Here is a 23,556-nt window from a genome sequence, read left to right on the forward strand (position 1 = left end):
GGCGGCAGCCGGCTGGCAGCGCGCGAGCGGTTCGGAGCAAAGAGGCGACAGGGACAGTCGGGGCTGAGTGCGGGGCTCAGCCAGGGCGGAGGGTGAGGGGCAGGGTCAGAGGTCAGTGAGCCGGGAAGGGACGGGCTGTGCGAGGGGCAGCGGCACAGGTCAGTCGGGGGGTGAGGGAGGGGCTCTGCGAGGGGTGGGGGCACAGGTCAGTGGGGGGGGAGGGGGGGGGAGGGCGGGGCTTTGTGAGGGGCAGGAGCTGAGGGCGGGGCAGGGCTGCAGGGCACAGGCAGGGTCTTCTAGGGGCCCGAGATGGACCCCTTGCTGTCGCTGGGTGCTGGGCTCCTGCTGCTCGCGCTGTGGGTGCGGCACAAGGGGCTGGAGTACCTGCTGGTCCATCACCGCTGGGTCTTCGTCTGTCTCTTCCTGCTGCCCCTTTCTGTCCTCTTCGACATCTACTACCAACTGCGGGCCTGGGCCGTGTGGAGGCTGCACAGTGCCCCTCGGCAGCACGGCCAGCGTGTCCGCCACATCCAGGCACAGGTGAGAGCAAGGAGACCATGGCGTGAGGGTGAGGGGAAACATCGATGGGGAAGGAGGTGCAAGGGATGGCAAGAGGGAGGAGAAAGCCGGGGGTTGGGGGAAGAGACCCTGACTGCCTTTGGTGATAAGCTCAATCTTAGATGATAATAAAATCCTTTTTTTTAGACCATGTTAGTTAACTTGAACTAGCTGTTGTGGTTTAAGAAAGGATCTTTTCCAACTTCCAGATGGGGCCTGAGAGGCACATGTTGGCCTGGCTCCTGTTAGAAGCTGGTGCAGAGACTCAGAGACTCCGTCTCTCTCCTCATGACATACTGCCATAGCTAAGGTCAGCACCGGTGCTCAAGCTGGAGCTTTGTGGATATAAACAAGGGGGCTGCTGATAGGATGCTCTCTATGAGAGTTCCTCAATTTTGGAATTTACTCGTGTCGCTGGTCCAAAACAGTCTGAATTCCATAAGTTTTGAAAGATGCCCTGAAGGTTATCATTTTTCCCAGGCAGTTGAAAACTTAGCAGGGCCATTGCAAAGGTAGGGAATTGTTCATTCTTAAATTAAATTTATTCTTACATTATTAATTCTTAAACTTGTTTACAAGAATAGGTTGTTGACCGACTGTTCAAACCCCAATTTGGAGGACAGAGGACTGCTTTTTGTCTGGTCCCTACCTCAGGACCTGTCCAGGTGGGGTAGCCCTACCAGGAGTTAAAGCTCCCACTGGCATAGCTCACAACAGGGTCACTAGACCACACAAGCCTTTCCCAGGGAAGTCTGACATTTCAGAAATAGCCTGGTTCTCTGATGCTGGGTTATCTTAAATTGTACTGTAGCACTTTGGGTGCATTTTTAAAGAAAGGACACCCGAGTGTTTAGATAGGCACCCTTTTTATAAATCTAATTGCAATACTGGTGTATCAGGTACCAGCTCATGCCACGGCTGTAGTTATCAGCTGAGCACTGGCAAATTCATAGCTGGAAACCAGACCAGCTCACCTATATGTTAGTATTGTTCAAGATAAGTGTTAGACTTGCAAAGTTGTATTTAGACTCTACAAAATGCTTGTAAGTTGATGCATGCATTAATCTTACTTGTAATGTCTGGATCCCATGCTATAAGGTAATATGTAGGTTTCCTTTTACAACTGTAAAAATGCCTGCTCTGAATTTGTGAACTGAGGCAGGAGGAGTGGTTCCCCTGCCCATCAAGAAGGATTATCAAACCTAAGTGAGCATTGTGAAGCATCACGATACAAAAATTGGACTAATGGCCCTCTGACTCCTGTAAAGGTGCTTCGTGAATTCTGGATGAACAAAATAACATGAACATTCTTCATCTCTTTGTCATTTGGACTCTCACAGGGCTGGAATTAGGCAACAAAAGCAGAGATGCCCAAGGTCAACATGAGTTAGCCTTAAAAGACATTTAGTGCTGACAGAGTACTACAACTCTGTCACCTTTTGGAACTAGATTGTAACTCATTTGTATAGATACGTTGCCTGCTTTAACCTGTAAATAACTCTCTCATTTCTTTTTCTTAGTTAATAAATCCTTAGTTAGTTTCCTATAGGATACTCCTGGGGCAGGGCCGGCTCCAGGGTTTTGGCCGCCCCAAGCAGCCAAACAAAAAAACAAAAAACAAACAAACAAAAAAGCCGCGATCGCAATTGCGATCTGCAGTGGCGATTCGGCGGGAGGTCCTTCGCTCCGAGCAGGAGTGAGGGACCGTCTGCCGAATTGCCGCCGAACAGCTGGACTTGCCGCCCCTCTCTGAAGTGGCCGCCCCAAGCACCTGCTTGGTAAGCTGGTGCCTGGAGCCGGCCCTGTCCTGAGGAAATTCATGTCTGGCACAGAATTCTTTTTCTGCTCAAAAAATACATTCTGCCTGAGAAGTGCTGCAGTTCTACCCTTCACCCACCAGAGGCCACTGTGGCACCAGAATAGACAGCAGCGGCTGACTAGCTGTAACAGTCAGCAGCTGGCTGCATTCATCACAGCATCCTGCCTGTGGAGCCAGGTTAGGAGGCACAGGATATGGCGAAGGAGGGTAACAGACAGAGTGGGGGTCACAGACTGGGGTTCAGAAGGGCTAATGGAGGGACAGACTGCGACAGGGGCTCAGGAGCTAGTGGGATGACAGCATTGAGCCAGGGACCACACGAGGATGGGTCGGGGGGGGGGGGGCGGGAAAGGGAGAGGGTGCAGGGACACATGGGGATGGGGCAGATATGCCTGACTGAATGGGAGAGGCTAAGGCTCAGTCAGGGTCTGCATGAGGGAGGCTCCCCAACAATCCCTCCCCCGAAAAAAACCTGTTCCGTACTTCTCCCATGCACACCCAACAATCCTCCCGATTCATTCCCAAGCCCCTTCCCTCTCCCTCAGCTACTCCATTACCCCTGACTCCCCCAAGCCTTTGCACTGTTTCTGAGGACTACAGGAAATATGTTTCTGTATTGTAGTTTAAATGAATTGCTCAAAGTTATGTATTAATTTGCCTAGTAAGGAATCTATTTGTCAAAAAAACCATTTCTTGAATTTTTTTTGTCTCTATTACAGATATACTTGCTGACCAGTATTTTGAAATAAATGACCAAAATAATTGAAACTGGCATGATTATATTGTGTTATTTTGACAAATAAAATATGCAGAATTTTACATTTTTTGGCGCAGAATTACCCTAGGAGTATATAGGATTGTCTACAAATGTCTTTGGTGTGAGATCTGAGGTACAAATTGGCATAGGGTAAGTGTTTCTCTTGGGACTGGGAGCAACCTGAATATTTTGTGATCTTTGGTATAAGTGACCATTTATCACTAAGTCCAGCTTGTCTGGGTGTCAAGATAGACTAGAGTGCCCAAAAGGGACTGTCTGTGACCCCATGGTAAGATCGTTATAGTGCTTCAGGAGTTCACATTTGTTATTGGATTAGGAAAATCTAATCACAGAATATACAGCCAGTTTGGGGTGTCTGCCCTGCTTTTTGACAGTCTGCTCTGAGGTCGACATTCACAATCATGAGCTGCTCCACATAGCACGACACTAATAATGGATTTTTTTCAGCTTGATATGTTTCCGGTTGAGGGGGGATGGTGTCATTTATGTAATAGCTTTAACAAAGGGCTTAACAAAGACCTCAGTGGTTCAGGAGCCAAATTAGCGATCAGCATTACTCAAAAGAGCCACAGCAGTGGGAATTCATTGTTTCATTTACTACAGTACTCTATATTCATATTTAAACAGTGTGACGGGAAATATTTAGTTTATATATAAAATTCTCATAGCAAAATGATTGACCAAGTATTATTATTTTATCAACTAGAATTAGTTAATAACCATAAGCATCCTGATTGGTTAATAACTTTGGTTAATAATTAAATCACACTGTTTTAATATCATGTGCTGCAAAGAACCTCATGAGACACATTAAAGAGCAACCTGTGGCTCGCAAGCCTCAGTCTGAGTATCACTGAGCTAGACAAATACAGACTGGAAATATGGTATACATTTTTAATAGTGAGGTTAATTAAACAATTTACCAAGAGTTGGGGTGGATTCTCCATCACTGACAATTTTTTAAAACAAGATTTGATCTTTTTCTAAAAGATATGCTGCAGGAATTATTTTGGGGAAGTTGTATGTCCTGTGTTACACAGGAAATCAGACTAGATGATCACAATGGTCCCTTCTGGCCTCGGAATCTATGAATTGGAGTCGGTGAATACTTCTCTGTTTATCTGTCTTTCTGTAATGTTCATTTGCAAGTCCACATTTGAATCCAGTCTTTGGTGCCCAATTACAGCAAGAGGATATTAAGAAAAAAGAAAGGAAGACAATGAAATTGTATCAATGCATCTCTATTTTACGCTGCAGTTTACATTGCTGCACAAAACAAACAATGCAATATGCCATCATACCCATAACTGTGTACATTAGTGAGAACAAAAGACTGTCTCCCTGCTCTTTCTCTATTAGATGTAAGAGTAATATGTAAATTGGGCACAGATTACTGTTAGTCTAAATCCTTCCCCAGTTCGGACTAAAGCAACCTTAGGTTATGGGTAAGGCTAAGATTTTGTCACAGATATTTTTAGTAAAAATCACGGACAGGTCACGGGCAATAAAAATTGTTTTACGGAAGCCTGTGACCCGTCCGTGATTTTTACTAAAAATATCTGTGACAAAATGGGCAACTGCGGGGTCCCCACACCACCTGCAGCAGGTGGGCAGCTGCATGGGCCCCGGCTCAGAGCTCAAGGGTCCCCCGCCGCCTGTGGCTTGGAGCTCCGGGGTCTCCCTGCCACTCAGAGCTCCGGGGCCCGCATTGCCCGCAACAGCTGGGAGTTGCGGGAGCTCACGGCAGCCAGGAGCTGTGGGGTCCTCCCAATGTGGCTTGGAGCCTCCTGCTGCCCATGGCAGCTGGGAGCTCCCCGGGGCCACTGCTACCCACAGAGGCCGGGAGCTGTGGGGTATCCCCACTGCCCAAGGCATGGGACCTCCAAGCTCCGAGCAACCATAGGTAGTGGGGGGACCCTGCAGCTCCCTGTCGCCACTGGCTGAAGTCACAACTGAAAGTCACAGATTCCGTGACAAAATCATAGCCTTAGTTATGGGTGTGCAAAAAAGTTAGATTACGGACAATAAATGTACATTGTTATTACTAAAATAACATAAGTATATATTTACATATCCTTACCTTGCCAATAACTTATATTTTTCATATAGTACTTTACATTTTAAAATCACTGTGGATACATGGCTAGTCCTAATAAATACATATACCGTAAAATGAATAAACCTGTACAGTCTCTTTGTTCCACGCTGAAGTCTTTCTTTGGGATGTTTGTATAGATGATTTCGACACTCCCACCAATTGCTTTTCTTTTCCTGTATGAAATTAGTACTTGATTACAGAATTGCATCCTTCTGTGCTGATGCAGTTGCAGGGCTGGGGCCATAGGTTACACAACTCTTACCTAAAACTCCATTAAATTTCTTTCTTTCCTTCTCTGTGCTTTGAGTTTGGGATTCTATATGAGAGCTCTTGAATTAACTGAAAATTCAAAATCTGGTCTCTAATACAGTTCTTATAAAAATCATTGTATGCCTATTATCCCTTGCTGGATGGCTTATTTAATATTGTGTATTAATATTGTTTTTCTTCATATCTGAACATCCTACATTTCATTATTAGTTCAAATAGATAATTGAGAATGGAAGTAGGTCAGGCTGTCTGGAGTGGCTAAGTAGGGTGAGTGCCAACCTCAGGGCAGACCATTACAAACTAGGGCACAAACTCCAAACTGGTTGTGAGTTCTTGTACAAGGGTTTGCCGGGGGCTCGACCCTCTCCGGGGCGGCAGGGAGCCACACCGGCTCACTGCACACCGTTGAGCTTGGGGAATTTGTCCAGCTGGGGGGTCTCCCTTGGCTGCCCTTGCTGTAACCGGAAGAAACACGGTAAGCCTGGCCCTGGCTCAGGGCGGGGCAACAATGCTAAGTCCGGGCTCTGGCCCTCAGTCAGGGCTGAGCAAATAGCAGTACAAACCATAGCTAGCCCAGGCCCTAGGTCAGGGCAGGGCAACAAACGCTGGCTCAGGAGCTCAGGCCCTCAGTCAGGGCTGAGCAACACCAATAGGGCCCAGCCTCCTCAGGCTAGGGAGAGGGGGAGTCTGCCACCCGCGAGTTGGGTGGCAGGGGGGGAACGCAGGCCCTCCCACTCCACTGCGTCCCAGTCCAGGGCCCTAGCAGCGACAGAAGACCCGCTGCTGTCAGTGGGGATCCTGGCCGCAACACACCGACATAGGCTCTGGCAGTGCTGCAGCCAGACCGGGGTCGGCTGCCCCCGGGCTACTTCCACACTCCCCCTCGGGGCCTACCTGGGTCCTGGTGTTGGCCTCTGGGAGATCCAGGACCATGGGTTCTTCGGGGTAGGGGTTGATCGTCCGGCCCGGCAACTCCTCTGGGTAACAAGCGCAGGGCAGGTCCAGCAACTCCTCTGGATAGCGGGCGCAGGGCAGGCCCGGCAAGTGTGGGCGGCCGCCTTGGGCCGTGGGGGTTTCCCAGTCGCAGGCTGGGCTAGAGACGTCTGGTCTCTCCGGCGGCTGGGCCTCTACTGAGCTCTGAGGGCGAGCCTTTATACTTCCTGGTCGCCGCCTGACCCTCTGAGGGGCGGGCTCAGAGCTCCCTAGCTCCACCCACTCCGGCCTCCGGACGGGCTCTTCCCCCTCCGGGGCGGCGGGGGCCACACTGCCTCACTACAGTTCTATACTTAGATTTCACCAACCAACCATCAAGTGTAAACTTCTCAGGCACTGTAACAGCTTAACCATGAAGTCACTGTTCCCTTGGGTACTCCAGTCTATCTTGCCACCTAGGCAAGCTTGCCTTTGTGACAGATGGTCTCTTAACACCAAAAATCACAATAATATTCAGGTTACTCTCAATCCCAAAGGACCAGTCACTTACCCCAGTGAATTGCACTTTAGATCTTACACCAAAGACAACACTTGTAGCAAATCCTAGAATAAATTAACTAAAGATTTATTAACTAAGAAAAAGAAATAAGGGTTATTTAGAAGGTTAAAGCAAGTAAACATACATGCACAAATGAGTTAGTCTTAGGTTCCAAAAGGTAATAGAAGCTGCTGTAATATGCAAGCTCCATGTGTCATCTAGGGCTAAACCAGGTTAAGTAGCTGGGGATCCCTTGCTTATGCTTGGAAATCTTGCCTGCCCCAAGTCCAAGCAGCATAGAGATGCACTTTCTTCGTATCTGGGATTTTTATTCCCTTCTCCCAGAGCCCACACTGGTGGGACAAGCCCCCATGCATGTCTCCTTTTCATTGGTGTGGGGAGAGCAATCAACAAAGTCTTTTGTCCTCTGATGTTCTACAATGGTTTGTCTGGTATCTGTAGCCCTTCTTTTGTTGGGCAGGAGATAACACCTCCTGTGGTAAATTAGTATTTCACACTTGGTAATGCTTCTCTCCTGACTCAGGGGGTTTACAGTTTGAGTGTAGACTTTTACTGATACCAAGCAAACACTTAAATATTTCATTATAACATGTGATACAGATATAAGTGCGATTACTGCATGCAGCCACTTAAAAGCATTTCATAAAGTGTAAACACTTAACATATTTTTATAAACCTAATACCTATTTTAACAATACTAACATACAACTGAGCCAGACTTGTTTCCAGGTATGCATTTGTCAGTGTCAGTTGAGGCCTAGGTCCCTTGGCATGAGCAGGCACCTGGTCAGCCACATCACAGTAGGGTTTGTTCTTTTTCTTCTGTGACTTCTGCCATGACTTCTAGAAGGGAGTTTGGAATTTTATTTCTATTGCATAATATTTATGGCAGTTCTGTCATTCTTGACTCCTCCATTTTTCCTGTTTGTTACATTCATCTCAAATATGATAGGTACACCTTGATATTAGTCTGTTTGGAGTATCCTCCAACCTCTGTAGTCCTCAGGAGTGGGCTATATTATCTAATTACTTCCCTGTGATTCTTGTTCTCTAAATCCTAATCATACTAGATGTCTAAATGTACACTTACCACATGCATCTGTCTATGTAGATTCCTCCGCTTCACCCTGCCCCCCATGTCAGTTCTTTTTGAGACTATAAACCAGATTTTTTGTGTATGATCAGATGCAGTCTCACTGATTTTCATGGAGTGGTGCCTACTTATGCCAATGATGGTTTGCCCCTCTGCCATCTATCCTGTGGATTTTAAAATATTATTTGATAGTCGTTTTCTGAATCTCATGACTAAAATTCAGGCGTATGGATTTATTATAGCTGCTACATTCAGATAACTAGAACCACCAGAGGTATTCTACTAAAAAGTTCATATGCTAGTATATATCATTTTTGAACATGTCTGCTAAATACTATTAAAATTTTAAATAGGAATATTCAAACCACACTAGTGACAGAAAGACAAACAAACACAGCCTATATGGAGCTACTATAAGTGGGTGGCATAACTGGTTAGAAAACAATTCCCAGATAGTAGTTATCAGTGGTTCACAATCAGGCTGGAAGAGCATATTGAGTGGGGTCCCTGTTCAATATCTTCATCAGTGATTTAGATAATGGCATAGAAAGTACATTACAAAGTTTGCAGATGATACCAAGCTGGGAGGGGGTTGCAAGTGCTTTGGAGGATAGGATTAAAATTCAAAATGATCTGGACAAACTGGAGAAGTGGTTTGAAGTAAATAGGATGAAATTCAATAAGAGCAAATGCAAAGTACTCTACTTAGGAAGGAACAATAAATTTAACACATCCAAAATGGGAAATGACGGCCTAGGAAGGAGTACTGCGGAAAGGGATCTGGGGGTTATAGAGGATTGCAAGCTAAATATGAGTCAACAGTGTAACACTGTGCAAAAAAATTAATATTCTGGGATGTATTAGCAGGAGTATTTTAAGCAAGACTCAAGAAGTAATTCTTCCATTCCACTCTGCACTGATAAGGCCTCAACTGAAGTTTTCTGTCCAGTTCTGGGCACCACATTTCAGGAAAGATTTGGACAAACTGGACAAAGTACAGAGGAGAGCAACAAAAAAGATTAAAAGTCTAGACAACATGACCTATGAGGAAAGATTGAAAAAGTTGGGTTTGTTTAGTCTGGAGAAGAGAAGACTGAGGGCGGACACGATAAGTTTTCAAGGACATAAAAAGTTGTTACAAGGAGGAGGGAGAAAAGTTGGTCTCGTTAACCTCTAAGGATAGGACAAGAAGCAATGAGCTTAAATTGCAGTAAGGGAGGTTTAGATTTGACATTAGGAAAAACTTCCTAACTGTCAGAGTAGTTAAGCACTGGAATAAATTGCCTAGGGAGGTTGTGGAATCTCTGTCATTGGAGGTTTTCAAGAACAGGTTAAACAAACACCTGTCTGGAATAGTCTAGTTAATACGTAGCCCTGCTTTGAGTTCAGGGGATGGGACTAGATGACCTTTTGAGGTCCCTTCCAGTTCTATACTTTCAGGATTCTATTATATGTAGAATAATATAGTTAAACACTATCAAATTGGGGCAGGGCGGGGAGGTTTTCACGTACAGTTTTGTTATAGATTTTTGTACTTCACAGCATCAGTTTAATCATAATTGTGACAGCGATGGCAGTTTCCTGCAATATCCCCAACATACTTTATTGGACTAGCTTTAAGTATCTTAGGAGTTCATGTTATTAAAAATGCAAACGTTTATATATTATTGTGGTATTGTATGTAACATCTGAAACCCTGGGAAGTGTTATGAGTAAGGCTACGATTTAGTCATGGGTATTTTTAGTAAAAGTCATGGACAGGTCACAGGCAATAAACAAAAATTCATGGCCCATGACCTGTCCATGACTTTTACTAAAAATACCCATGACTAAATCTTGTGGGGGAGCGCTGATCGGGAGGGAGTCCCGGGGGGGGGGGGGGGGGGGGCCCCCCCGGCCGGGGGCCACGGAGCAGTGGCTGCTCCGGCTGCCCCTTGGGACTGCTGCTCAGGTGGTCCCCGGGGCTAGCTGCCCAGGGCCGCCAAAGCAGCAGCCAGTGCAGCTGGCCCCTGGAGCCAGCTGCTTGGGCCGCCCCGGGATCAGCTGCACTGGCTGCTGCAGAAGTCACGGAGGTCGCGGAAAGTCATGGAATCTGTGACTTCTGCAACCTCTGTGACAGACACGGAGCCCTAGTTATGAGCTTTAAAGGACTGTTTGAAATAAGGGGCCAAGACAAGAATGAACTTTTAAAGTTAAGTAGGTTTCCCAGGAAATCTCTAGGAGAAAGGGTATGCAAATACAATTACTCTGGTTATAGAAGAACTCAGCCTTTTGAAGCTTTGCCTTGATGTTGGGGCAAAGAGGAGAGAGAACCTTTCTATCTGTTGATCACCTGTTACATGAGGACAGATTTAAAAAATATATATAAAGAAGGGATGTTCAGATACATGAGTGGGCTTGCTGTGAGCTAACAACTGTTTGCTGGCCGGAGCCCTGGTTGAAGTAAGAGGGTGATCTTGGGTAAGCTTATTACCATGATTTTAGGTTCTTCTATAGTTAATGCTTTTCCTTAATAATAAATGTGCTTGCTTAGAAAGAGCTATGTGATAACTTAATTGTGGCAATTACCCTATTTACCATCTCTGAGGAGAAAAATAAAGCAAGTCTGCAGAGGCAGTCTAACTTTGCTGGGAAATTCACAATGTAGGCTGGGAGATGCGCAGCCTCGAAACACCCTGGTTAGGAGGGAGAGAGATGCATGTCTCTGCCCTAGTGGAGTCAACAGCTGGGGAGCTGAAAGCTTAAGAATGGGTGCCCTTGCTGGACCACGAGGAGGAATACAGGTGCATTGCCCTGAACTATGACAATAACCTTTTACAGGTGCAGGAATGGAAAAATGAAGGCGGGAAAACATACATGTGTACTGGCCGACCTGGCTGGCTAACAGTATCACTTCGTGTTGGAAAGTACAAGAAGATTCATAAGAATATAGTGATCAACTTAATGGACATTCTAGAGGTAGACATTGAAAGACAGGTAATACTAAAATTTTTACATTTAGTACTAAAGTTTACAACGCTTTATTATGGTTATTGCTTAAAAGGACACTAAATTCCCTGAAGGTAATTGAAACCCACTTATTAAAAAATTATACAAATCCAAGAGCGAATGTTCTCATGTCACCCTTTTTTAATGTGAAAAGCGTTGTTGCTTTTTTAGTCCTTTTGGACTTAAATATTCCCTTACAGTGTTAGAAACCCAAACACATCTGCATTGTGCCTCTGCATGGGAAACAGACAATCTTAATAGACCCATATTCTGAGTGATCAGGAAATATTTGGATTCTAGAAGGGAGTTTTTTCTTGCTGAGAGAGAAATGAGTGGACACAAGATGCACAGTAGGAAGGCTATTAGGTGAACAGGTCTGGTTGAGCCCATCTGTCATATTGGTTCTTTTTTTGTAAACCCTCCACTCTCTACAAAATTTCATCTTTTTCTTTTCTTTTCTTTTCTTTTCTTTAAAAAAACAACTTTCCAACTATAATAGGTGCAAAGAACCTTCCAAATGTGAATCTCTTCACTGTTGTCGTCCCATGTCTGCCTAGATACCGAAACAATGACTTTGAAAGAGATGTGAACTACTTTACTATCTTTTTTTTGTGCAACTTCCATGTTTTCTGACAAACTGGTTGAGATGATGGGAGGATTCACTTCCAACCTGTTTTATGCAGCACCACCTTTCCATCAGCAGTAGTCTGGTTTCTTAACACTACTCTCACACAAAACAGCCTTTGTCTATACTAGAAAATTGCATCAATTTAAATTAACTTTTAAATTGATGTCAAACTGGTACAAACTCGTAGACCGTTAACTTGATTTTAAACTTTGCTTGTATCAATTTAACTTTATTTAGTGACTTTATTAACAAGTATGCTTAAAACTAGGTATTTTCATGAGTTTAGCTAGATTAACTAACTAAAATTGATTTCAAGTTAAACTGGTAAAATTTTCTAGTATAGACAAAGGCAGAGGGAGGAATCTATACCGGATGAATGTAATCTCATAACATAGGATCTGGAGCACTGACTGTGACTGTTCGGTATTCTGTGCCTTGTCCTCCTCACATCATCAGAGAGCAATCCTTCCTGAACTTTCCACCAGGTACTGAAGACAGGGTTTGGGGAAACTCCAAATATAATGGTAAAATTAATATATATTTAATGCTCTGTTTAGGCTTTTTGTTAAGTGTGGTATATATTATGAGGAAGACCTTTAAAATATCTAAAATTTAACTATATTATCCTTTAATAAACAAGGTCTAATTGTGTCAGAAAACTCAATGCCCATTGACATCAGTTGGAGTTGTACACCTTTATAACACCTTTGTATCTGATTTCTGATTATAGAGATTCTGAAACTTTTTGGAATACTTTCCTCTCCTCACTAGTGGTGACACTTCTGCCTGTTCTGAAGTGTTATGATAAATCCTTGATTCAAGGCATTAGTGTCAAGTCAGCACATCAAAATGGTTCCATTTAAATAATGCATGTACTTGATTTGTGCAAATCCTATGGGTAGTTACAAACTGAAGTTGTACAACCATAGGTACACCTTTGCATAACCCCAGCTTCGTGCATATTGCAGGATTTGTGCAACTAAGATGAGCCTGCAAAGTGTGCACACACTTTTCCATGAAATGTATGCCATAGTAAACCCACTATGAATATCAGATTTTGAAAGGAGTGCATGGCGCTTTTAAAAAAAAAAAAAAATGTAACGTGTTTAACAAGCTGAGCTCTGAAAGATTAGTTTGATTTATGTTTTGGAGATTGAACCTCACTCTTCTTTTCAAGATGTGGTAGGTGGAAGGGGGAAACAGTCTCTTAATTATTTTTAGTTACACTCTTGAGTGTCTAAATTAAAGAGCAGAACTGATAATAAGAAGTGCAATCAACATTTGTGTTAATTAATACTTGAATGCTTTCTCTCTTAGGTTGTCCGTGTGGAACCGTTGGTCACCATGGGGCAGTTGACAGCACATCTGAATCCTATGGGCTGGACTCTTCCAGTGGTACCAGAACTTGATGATCTCACAGTAGGTGAGGATTGTTTATGATAAGAGAGCATGTCTTTTGCTGTATATTAAATAGCTTTTTATGCAGTTTACTATGTTGTTCAGTCTCGGTTTCTCAGAAATATATATATATTTTAAATTCTTGCTGAATTTTGTATTCTGCTATCACACATTATATATAGAGACAAGGTGGGTGAGGTAATAACTTTTATTGGCTCAACCTCTGTTGGTGAGAGAGAGAAGCTTTTGAGCTTACACAGAGCTCTTTTCATAAGCTTGTCTTTCTCACCAACAGAAGTTGGTCCAGTAAAAGATTGTGTCTCACCCACCTTGTCTCTCTAATATCCTGGGACCAACACAACTACAACAACACTGCATACGTTGTATTTTAGACATGCACCTGCTCTTTGAAACTGCTACCAGGAATAACATGAAAGACTTTATTTTCCAGAAGCCCTCTTTAATGTTTCCTCTCTGTTCTTAAACCATTTTCATTTTAAAGGGAAATATGTTTCAGTTGATTACATTCTCTTGTTCAGGTGGTCTGATCATGGGAACTGGCATTGAGTCTTCATCCCATATCTATGGACTATTTCAACATACCTGTTTGGCCTACGAACTTGTTCTTGCTGATGGAAGCCTTGTGAGATGTACACCAGTAAGATAAAATGTTATTTTGCTATGATTTACAATGTTCTCAATTGTTGTATGGATAGACATCTGATTTAGTATGATGTACTTTTTGCAGACTGAAAATTCAGACCTATTTTATGCAGTGCCTTGGTCTTGTGGTACTCTGGGATTCCTGGTTGCTGCGGAAATAAAAATAATTCCTGCTAAGAAATATGTAAAATTACATTACAAGCCTGTGAGAGGTTTGGAAAAGATCTGTGAAAAATTTACTGAGGAATCTAAAAAGAAAGAGAATAACTTTGTGGAAGGACTGGTGTACTCCTTGGAAGAAGCAGTCATTATGACAGGAGTCTTGACTGACGAAGCTGAAGACAGCCAGGTAACTAAAAGGAATCCTATTCTTAAATAAGATTTTTAGTTCTCTTGCATGTAAAATATTCCAGTGCATGACAGTAAAACCAAAACAGTAATAGGATCAGTACAAGAGGTGTATTTTTAATGGGTATTGAATTTGCTGGAATGGTCGAATATACTTAACATTCGAATTTTGCAGGTAACTATCAATTCAGGCTGTAACTCATACATTTCCTAAAGTGATAGGTCTTTTCCTATCTCTAGCTTACATAATAGCCGCTGCTTTTCAACTCCAAGAAGAAAAGAACCAACGTGAACAGTATATAGCAACAACACAATGCTTTAAGATAGGAAACACATGTGGAGGGAGATAGTCACACTGCAATTACCCAAACTAACATCTGACTAGAAAATCAGGGTTAATGTTAACAAAAACATGCCATGGGTCTCTTTAGTGGCAACTCTTCTGAAATGCTGACCGCTCTACAGAAACACTGAGGCATTTGGTTCATTACTGGCTTGAGAACAGAGTAACATCAGTTCCCATACTCAACTTTCTTTGGGCAGGCCAAACCTTATTTTAACTCCTCCTTAATGAGGAAAGCTTATGAGACACACACATTGGCACACTATAATAATTACTCCTGGGGGAATTCTGTGCCACTGCAGATGTGCAGAACTCATGTCCCCTGCAGATTTTTTTTTTGTTTTCCCCTGATGGGGAAGCAAAGAGAAGCCGCGAGAGGGGTCATGCACCCCCATCGGCAGCGGTCCCGAGCAAGCGCATCACAAGCAGCCAAGAGAGACGTAAATCACTGCCTTGGAGGGGCAGACCTGGGCAAGCGCGCGAGACTCACTCTCGCTCACTATCGCGGTGCGCCTGGCGCAAAGGGACAGGGCCCTGGGGTGGTTCTGCAGCAGGCCCGGCCCCTGCGCATGTCAGGGTCGGGTGCAGGCTCACTGCTGAGTCCATGTCCAGGGCGGGGGGGAACTAGGGGGCTGTAGGGTGATTCCCTCCCTCCCCCCCGCCTCCCCCCCCCCCCCCCCCCAAACCTCCGTGCAGCCAGTTGACTGTAGTCCTCACTGGGAGGCAGCCTCAATGCACACCCCATGTCCCCATCACGGTGCCCATCCTGCAGTGGCATGGGGCTCACACAAGCAGCAATGAGAAAACTGGGGGAAGCCTTGGCCAGGAGCACTATTTAGAGAGGGATGGGGGGCATCTTCCCCTCCCCCCCCGCCAAGTTTCTCACCAGAGGTCTGCTCATGGCACACACCCCAGCTCCAGGCAGAACTCTTACCTGCAGCGATGTGCGGGCAGATTCACTCTTCCAGGAGCTGAGGTTCTCCGGCTGCAGCTTCCGCAGTCAGTTTTCTGCACTGTCCTAGGGCCTCTGGCGGTGGGGCTGGCAAGGAAGGGATCAGTCAGGCTGTGAAGGGGGAGCACAGGGTCCCCAGTGGTGGTGGGGGGAGCATAGGGTACCCCGTGGTGGGTGGGTAGGTGGGAGCATAGGTACCCCAATGATAAGGGGGGAACAGAGGGGCCCAGTGCTGGGGGGGGGGGAAGCAGAGGGACCACAGAGCTCCCAGTGGGGTGGAAGAGGGGGAGGGGGAAGGGAGTGGGAAAGAGGAGTCAAGCTCCAGGGGAAGGAGAGGTGAGGACATAGGGCTCTGCCCTGAGGGAGGGGGCAGTGAGTGTGGGAGAAGTAGCTGAGGGGGAACAGTCCCTGGGGCAAGGATCTTGAGGGATGGGGAGCTGAAGAAGGGTGGGAGGTTAAGAGCAGCTAAATGGGTCTTGGGGTCTGTTTGCCCTCAGAGAAGCAGGGAGAATCCTCACCTCTCCCTGGGAAGAGATTGGGGACAGACCCCATTAAGCTAATGCATTCTCTCAACTGATTAACCTGCTCTCTGCCTTCTTCTCCATCTGGTAACTTATAATTTGATCCTGCAGTGAGGATCCGTGTGGGTGCAGAGGTTTCTTTAACTCTCTACTCCTGGGGGAATCTTTTTTTGTTTGTATTGTTACAGACATACTTGCTGGAGGTATTTTGAAAAAAATTCCAAAATAATTGAAACTGGTATGATTATATTGTGTTATTTTGACAAATAAAATATGCAGAATTTTAAAATACTGTGTGCAGAATTTTTAAATTTTTGACACAGAAGTTTCCCAGGAGTAAATAATACTTAATAATACCTAGCTCCTCTTAAATGTTTATTCAGTAGCTTTCTAAGTGCTTTACAGAGGCGGTCAGCTTTATAATTCCCATTTTACAGATGGGGAAGCCGGGGCACAAGTACTTGCCCACAGCCACCCAGGAGACCAACAGCAGAGCCAGAAGTAGAATCTAGGTCTTTTGAGTGCCCATCCAGTGCTTTATCCACAAGGTCACACTGCAATATGAAAATCCATGTTTAAAAAGTCCCAAACACTTTCTTAGCATTAAGGCTGTTCTTTCCTTAGTGTAATTCCAAAGCGAAAAAATCTGGGGGCACCATGAACATTTATATTACTGAATTTTCAAGTAAGGGATAATTATTCTTTATATTGGTGTTTGTTTGCTGATATGTAACATATCTTTATTTTCAGATAAACAGAATTGGTAACTACTACAAACCATGGTTTTTTAAGCATGCGGAGAAGTATCTGAAGGCTAATCAAACTGGAATAGAGTACATTCCCTCAAGACATTACTACCACCGACATACCAGGAGTATCTTCTGGGAACTCCAAGTAAGACTTTAGACATAAAGAAGATTTTAATATTTGTTTTGGGGTACTTTGTACATATTCACTGCACAGCCAATGTTATTTTCCCTTAGGAGCCACCTATGTCTGTCATAGGTGAGTAACTCCTTTCCTTAAGACAGAAAGAAATCCAAATGAAGTGGTGGCAGATTTAGGGATTTCTCTAGTGACAATGTCTGTTTTTGCATTCCTTTCTGACTTTTTTATACAAATGTATGACTGTAAAAGATAATTTTGGGGGGGAGGGATAGCTCAGTGGTTTGAGCATTGGCCTGCTAAACCCAGGGTTGTGAATTCAATCCTTGAGGGGGCCACTTAGGGATCTGGGGCAAAATCAGTACTTGGTCCTGCTAGTGAAGGCAGGGGGCTGGACTCGCTGACCTTTCAAGGTCCCTTCCAGTTCTAGGAGATAGGATATCTCCACTAATTTATTTTATTTATTTTTATAATATCACCAGCACCTTCCCTTTTTAATTTCTCTTTTAGGCCCACATTCAAGAAAGCACTTAAAAAACGTAGAACATGCTTGATAAAAGCTAAAATAAGTACTTTCCTGAATTGGGACTTTAAAAAGATAAACCAGGAAATTCAGTACAAAAACACGAATGCACACTTATGGCTGAGAATTTACTCTGCCTAAATGTGCCCAGCCGTGCCCAGGGTTGCTGTGGAATCACCACTTTGAATTATTGTCTAAATTATTGTCATAATAAGCATTAATGTAGAATTTTACACTACATAAGTCCCCATTGTTGAATTTAGGGTTGCATCTTGTTCGTACCTGTATTAATGTAGCCTAACATGACTATCAGAAATTAAAACTATTGAAAGAAAATATGATTTAATGTTGCTCTCAAAATCCAAATTCTGAAATATTGATTTTTCAGCTCACGTGATTTTACTAGCAGGTTTTTTTTTTTTCCATTTTCTCTTAAAGGATATCATTCCCTTTGGCAATAACCCTGTTTTTCGTTACCTCTTTGGCTGGATGGTTCCACCAAAAATCTCACTATTAAAACTGACACAAGGAGAAGCTATTCGAAAGCTGTATGAGCAACATCATGTTGTACAAGACATGTTGGTCCCAATGAAAAGCCTTGAAAAATCTATCATTACCTTCCACAGTGACCTGAATGTAAGAACACATTTCTCTAAAACCTGGTAAATGGAAGATTGCCCTATGAATGGTGATTATTGGCATTAGTATGCAGTAGTGCCTGTTGCAGAAAATATACATCAGTATGCTAAATTTGAGAGAATTTTGCCAGCTAATTAAATACTATTAGGCGGCAGGTAAAATGAAAATGCTCTAACAAAATGAAGCAAGAAAAACTTGAGATTCAGAAATACCTGATTTTGTAGCTTTAACACTCAAATTTTAAAAGAAAATCCTATCACTTTATCCTGTTTACTTGGCAAAATTGGAAATCAGATTTCTATTTCTGCAGAATCAGTTGAGCCCCGAAAAGAGTATTGGGAATTAACACTTGCTTTCCAAGTCATTGACTTCAGTTGTTTCAAGAAATACAGACTTATGGACTTGAACTTTGGTCTTAGCGGTCACCAGTAAAATGCCTTTCACTCCTTTGGTTTTACATGTAATTTAAATCTAAATATATATTCAGTTAATGACTTGGGATCTGGGACAGTTTTTCATTAGTGTTTTAAAGCTATTCCGTTTATTATCTAGATCAGTGTTTCTCAACCTGGGGGTCATGACCCCCAGGGGGGTTGCGGAGAAGTTTAGGGGGGGTCGCAAGCAGGGTTGCTGTTAGGGGATAGGAATCAGGGCAATTGTATGGAGCCCCATGCCACAGAGGGCCCCAGAAAGCTAATTTATGCCTCAGCCCTGCGCCACAAGCATAAATTAGCTGGGGGGGGGTCACAATTTTTTCGGGGAGTGGAGGGGAGTATCATGATTTATTTTTTTTAAGTCCAAAGGGGCTCGCCAGCACAAAAAGGTTGAGAAACACTGATATAGATAATCAGAAAATGCAACAAATTATTGCACTTTCTTTTTTGCTTTTTGGTATCTTATTCAACTTGCCTTAGTTTTACTATAAGGTGAAACTAGCTGGAACAGCAGAATTTAAAAGGGGCATCAGTATAAGTTCTGTACTGAAAATTGGAGAAGAGTAGTGCAATTTTCTCTCCATTTTTTCATGCTTTATTAACAGACATCTGATATTGTACTGTTAAAATTGGTGATACAAAATTATCTTTGCAGGTTTACCCACTGTGGTTATGTCCTTTCATATTACCCAATAATCCTGGCATGGTCCACCCAAAAGGAGATGAAATGGAGCTCTATGTAGATATAGGAGCTTATGGAGAGCCTAAAACAAAGCAGTTTGAAGCCAGGGCATCTATGAGACAAATGGAAAAGTTTGTAAGAAACGTGCATGGGTAAGAGTCCTAGTGTTCAGGATAGCACCATATAACTTATTGCCTTGCAGCTTAATCAGATTTACGTAACTTTCAATTATTACAGTATTTAATTACTGATTCTGATTTTATACATTCAGTATGACTGTCTTTTTTAATTTTAAGCATTGCTTGCTTATCAAAAAACACGCTGGTTGAGATTCTGTGCTGTGCCTCTAAGTAGCTTAGAATTTGCATCTCAGAGGGAGTGGTGGCTTTAAGATGTTTTTGAACCCTCCAGATATTGGGCTGCTCTAGGGGCTGGAAAGGCCTCCCATGTAAATTAAACAGCCTGTCTGCTGTTTAGGGGTGTGTCTGCATTACAGCAGCCTCTCCTGGTTTCCCTGTAGACTGCAGCATTGATTGGAATCGCCTTGGAAGGAAAGCTTTATGGCTGTCCTCTGTTGGTCATGCACCAAGAGATTTTGCCTGGGCCACAAATGGGATTTTTAGAGCCTCTTTGTGCTGCACTAGTCCTCTTACATGGTGTAAAGGAGCCAGAGCGGAGCTGGGGACCTCACCTACAATTTTGCATAGACTGATGCCAAATCCAGTGCTCTATGGTTTGGTAGCAAAGTCATGAAGCCTTTCTTTTAGAAAAATAAACTATTCCACAATATTTAAACTGACAATAGAATTTACCCAAACATATTCAAATTTTGTGTATCTGCTATTTATCTCTCTGTATTAGTGTCATAGCAAAACTAATTTTAAAACAATTCAAGAAACTAACTGGGAAAGAAATCATTTGAAGTACACTAATAAATTTTAAAAGCATTTTTTCATATTTAACTTATCTCCCCACCTCACCAAAAAGTGATAATGGAATGTTCTGTTGGCCTTTCCATTGTACATCATGACCGCTTTTTCAAAAGAGATGTCAGTGTTCAGCCATCAGACTAGCTGAATAATTATCCAATATAATTTATAGTAATTAATCTGTACATTTGTTTAAAAAAAGTATTTCAAAATATTTTGCAGTGTATCCTTACAATTTATAGCTTCGTTTTTTTCCTACCTGAAATTTTGCAACAGTATTACATTTAATTCCTTATCCCCTTTTTCTTTCAGTTTCCAGATGTTGTATGCAGATTGCTATATGAACCGTGAGGAATTCTGGGATATGTTTGATGGTTCACTATACCACAAGCTGAGGGAGCAAATGAATTGCAAGAATGCTTTTCCAGAGGTGTATGATAAAATCTGCAAAGCAGCACGGCACTGAGTCTGGATAACCTAAGTAAGCAATCAGGAAAGGATGGATTTACCTGTAGTAGTCAGTATATCCTTATAAAAGCTTTATCACTGTCCAAATAAGCTCATGTTGATGTTAAAATACAGATTTCTATTTTATAAATTCACATTCAATAATTGTTAGTATGTTTTAAAAACAATTTCCCCAACTCATAGTAATTTCATTTCAGGAATCAAAGTCCTAGCCTACCACCTCTCTTTGTAGCTTAGTTGCAGACATAGCGATGTAGATGTAAATTTACATATTTCTAACTGTAGGGGGGGAAATTTAGAAAGACAAAGATACTTAAGTAAATCAGTTATTTATTGCAGTGTACATCTGAGGCAGGTAAGAAGGTCACAAAATTCGGTGCCAAAGTTGAGAGAATTATTTTCAAATTAATTATGACTTTAAAAATGTCTATTTCAAATCGGTAACTGGTGCAGGGTTTAAACTTAAGAGAAGTCAAAAGTTAACACAGTTTAGAGATGGTTACTGAAATCTTCAAACTAAACTCACATTACTAATGCAGGTAAATAAATGGTCATTGACAAATGTCTTAATTTCAGATCTGAATATCAAAGTTTGAAGAAAATCCATTTTGCTTGTGCCTATCTGATCTGTACTGATTCTGTTTATAAATGTGTGAGTGGTCATGAGTTTTAGAGATCTTCTTTTCTTTCCTTTTTTTAATTAATATGATTAATATGATTTGAAGAGGAAACATTTTGGCTTCCTAGACTACTGAAAATCTCTGCTGCTATTCCATATAGACAAGTATTATCTATAATTTGTTACTTGTCATGGGGTCTATTTTACTTTTTATTATGGTTAATTTTAGTGCCTTATAAGTATTCAGTTGGAGAAGATATGGGCCATTTCAGACCATTCTATTCTTTGGGTGGGGGGAGGGAAACTAAAGGACCCGTTGTCAACATTAATAATTTAGTTATATAAGGTCCATTTGAATAAATATTGGTGATAAGTGTAGGGGACAACCTAAAATCCAGTTGTGAGGTGGAAGTTTGAAATACACAAAACATGGCTCTGACTTTTTGCTTTCCATTTTAGCTGGATTAGTTTGATAGGCTTTAAAAAAAAGACCCCTTCAACCAACTGAAGAAGAAATAACATTAGAAAAATCTGCAGAGGGTTTACTATTCAAGCCCCTTTTCTAACTGTGTGTTTCATGAGCATGGAAACGTTTTGACATTGCATATGGTACAACATTTTTTAAATTGAGTCCACATCTGGTCCAAACTACTTAAAGTTGTTGTTTTAACATTTGTTGGGCTTGTGGAGAAATGTATGTTCTTGCATTCTGCATAATGTGAAAACAGTTATAAAACAATTGCCAATGAGGGGGGGGGTCCTTTTTATGTTCTAGTTCAATGCTAAACCAATGATTGTTTAGTGATAGATGGACATTTATAATGCAGATTAAACCACTGATAAGGCAGTAATGGAAAATAAACTTGATCATTCACTCTGTGATGCATACTGGGCCAAATTGCAACCTTGCTGGTGCTGCCATGTGGGAGAGTAAAGGGATATAAGTCATCCCCTTAAGGCCCTATATATGCTGTCCATACTGTGTGTGTCAGTCCAGGGGGAGACATAACCAATGCAGAGCAGGTACATCCCCCTCCATCCGCATACATGAGTGCAACAGGGTGGGGATTGGGTGGGGCCCAGGCTCAGCCCCCACTCCAATGTGCAGGCCAGCACAGCTGTGTCAGCGCTCCAGAGGATGTATGCTGTGCCAGGTATAGACCTTGGAGCAAGGGCTACTGGAAAACAAATTGTGATTGTGTCATAATCTACCTTCCAGTCTGCTCCTGGGGCAGCACAATAATGACTGCCCTTTTTTTCATGGCAAAGCCATGATTTCACCTATTATCTGTAGGATACTCTGCACTGAGCGAGAATTGGTTCACTTAGCTTTTAAAAGGCAATATTTAAAAAAAAATAAAGAAAGGATATGCAAAGATATTAAATCAAAATAGTATGTCTCTAACTTGGGTATTCATAGCCTTTAGTTATACACTGTATTTGTTACTTCATAATTTGCCTTTGCAAACTTTTGGTACAACATGATTTTAATGTTGTGTAACTATGGTTATCGTGAACACACACACTTTCTCTTTCTCTCTCATATATGCACATTGCTGCTGATGGAGTTTGAAATTCTTGGCTGTATGAGCTGTTACAATTAAAAATATAACCAGTTGTACTGTTAAAATGTTGTTTTTTTATGGATGACTAAATAAAATATGTTTTAAAAAATCAATTTGTTCTCTGCTGTGCTTTTGGCACTGTTACTGGGATTGCTGTGAAAAAGAGGGCTATTTGGAAATTACAGCATAGAATGCAGTGAGATTGTTGAGAGACTGGGGTCCCAGTCCTGCAAACTGCTTAGTCTGAAGACCTCTTGAAATCTGTGGGGCTCCATCTCAGCACAGGAGCCCACCCATGCAGAGCAGCATGCAGGATTGGGGCTTGGATTTTTAATTGCTCTCTGGGTAAATATTAACCCAACTATCTTTAAACTTCTCTTAGGAGTCTAAATAATCATAGAGTCATAGGACTGGAAGGAACCTCGAGAGGTCATCTAGTCCAGTCCCCTGCACTCATGGCAGGACTAAGTGTTATCTAGACCATTCCTGACAGGTGTTTGTCTAACCTGCTCTTAAAAATCTCCAATGATGGAGATTCCACAACCTCCCTAGGCAATTTATTCCAGTACTTAACCACCCTGACCGGTAGGAAGTTTTTCCTGATGTCCAACCTAAACCTCCTTTGCTGCAATTTAAGCACATTGCTTCTTGTCCTATCCTCAGAGGTTAAGAACAACAATACTCCCTCCTCCTTGTAACAACCTTTTATGTACTTGAAAACTGTTACCATATCCCCTCTCAGTCTTCTCTTTTCCAGACTAAACAAACCCAATTTTTTCAATCTTTCCTCATAGGTCATGTTTTTTAGACTTTTAATCATTTTTGTTGCTCTCTTATGGACTTTCTCCAATTTGTCCACATCT

General features: G+C 42.5%; 1 protein-coding gene across 1 annotated transcript; it reads left to right on the plus strand.

Annotated features, from left to right (window-relative positions):
- Positions 1 to 270: 270 nt before the first annotated feature.
- Positions 271 to 22,752, plus strand: LOC113406516 (delta(24)-sterol reductase-like). Its single transcript, XM_026651773.2, has 9 exons — positions 271 to 540; positions 10,929 to 11,084; positions 13,042 to 13,147; positions 13,662 to 13,780; positions 13,871 to 14,134; positions 16,700 to 16,843; positions 17,796 to 17,993; positions 19,086 to 19,264; positions 20,354 to 22,752. The coding sequence occupies exons 1-9, from the start codon at positions 310 to 312 to the stop codon at positions 20,505 to 20,507; spliced, it is 1,551 nt and encodes a 516-aa protein (XP_026507558.1). The 5' UTR covers positions 271 to 309; the 3' UTR covers positions 20,508 to 22,752.
- Positions 22,753 to 23,556: the final 804 nt, after the last annotated feature.

The sequence above is a fragment of the Terrapene carolina genome, unplaced genomic scaffold (genome assembly GCF_002925995.2).
Source record: "Terrapene carolina triunguis isolate 2854851 unplaced genomic scaffold, T_m_triunguis-2.0 Scaffold102, whole genome shotgun sequence".
Taxonomy (NCBI): domain Eukaryota; kingdom Metazoa; phylum Chordata; order Testudines; family Emydidae; genus Terrapene; species Terrapene triunguis.

Coding starts and splice junctions, on each gene's coding strand:
- LOC113406516 (XM_026651773.2), top strand. CDS start 310: ATGGACCCCTTGCTGTCGCTGGGTGCTGGGCTCCTGCTGCTCGCGCTG. Junction 541..10,928: donor TCCGCCACATCCAGGCACAG/GTGAGAGCAAGG, acceptor AACCTTTTACAG/GTGCAGGAATGGAAAAATGA. Junction 16,844..17,795: donor GTATCTTCTGGGAACTCCAA/GTAAGACTTTAG, acceptor TTTCTCTTAAAG/GATATCATTCCCTTTGGCAA.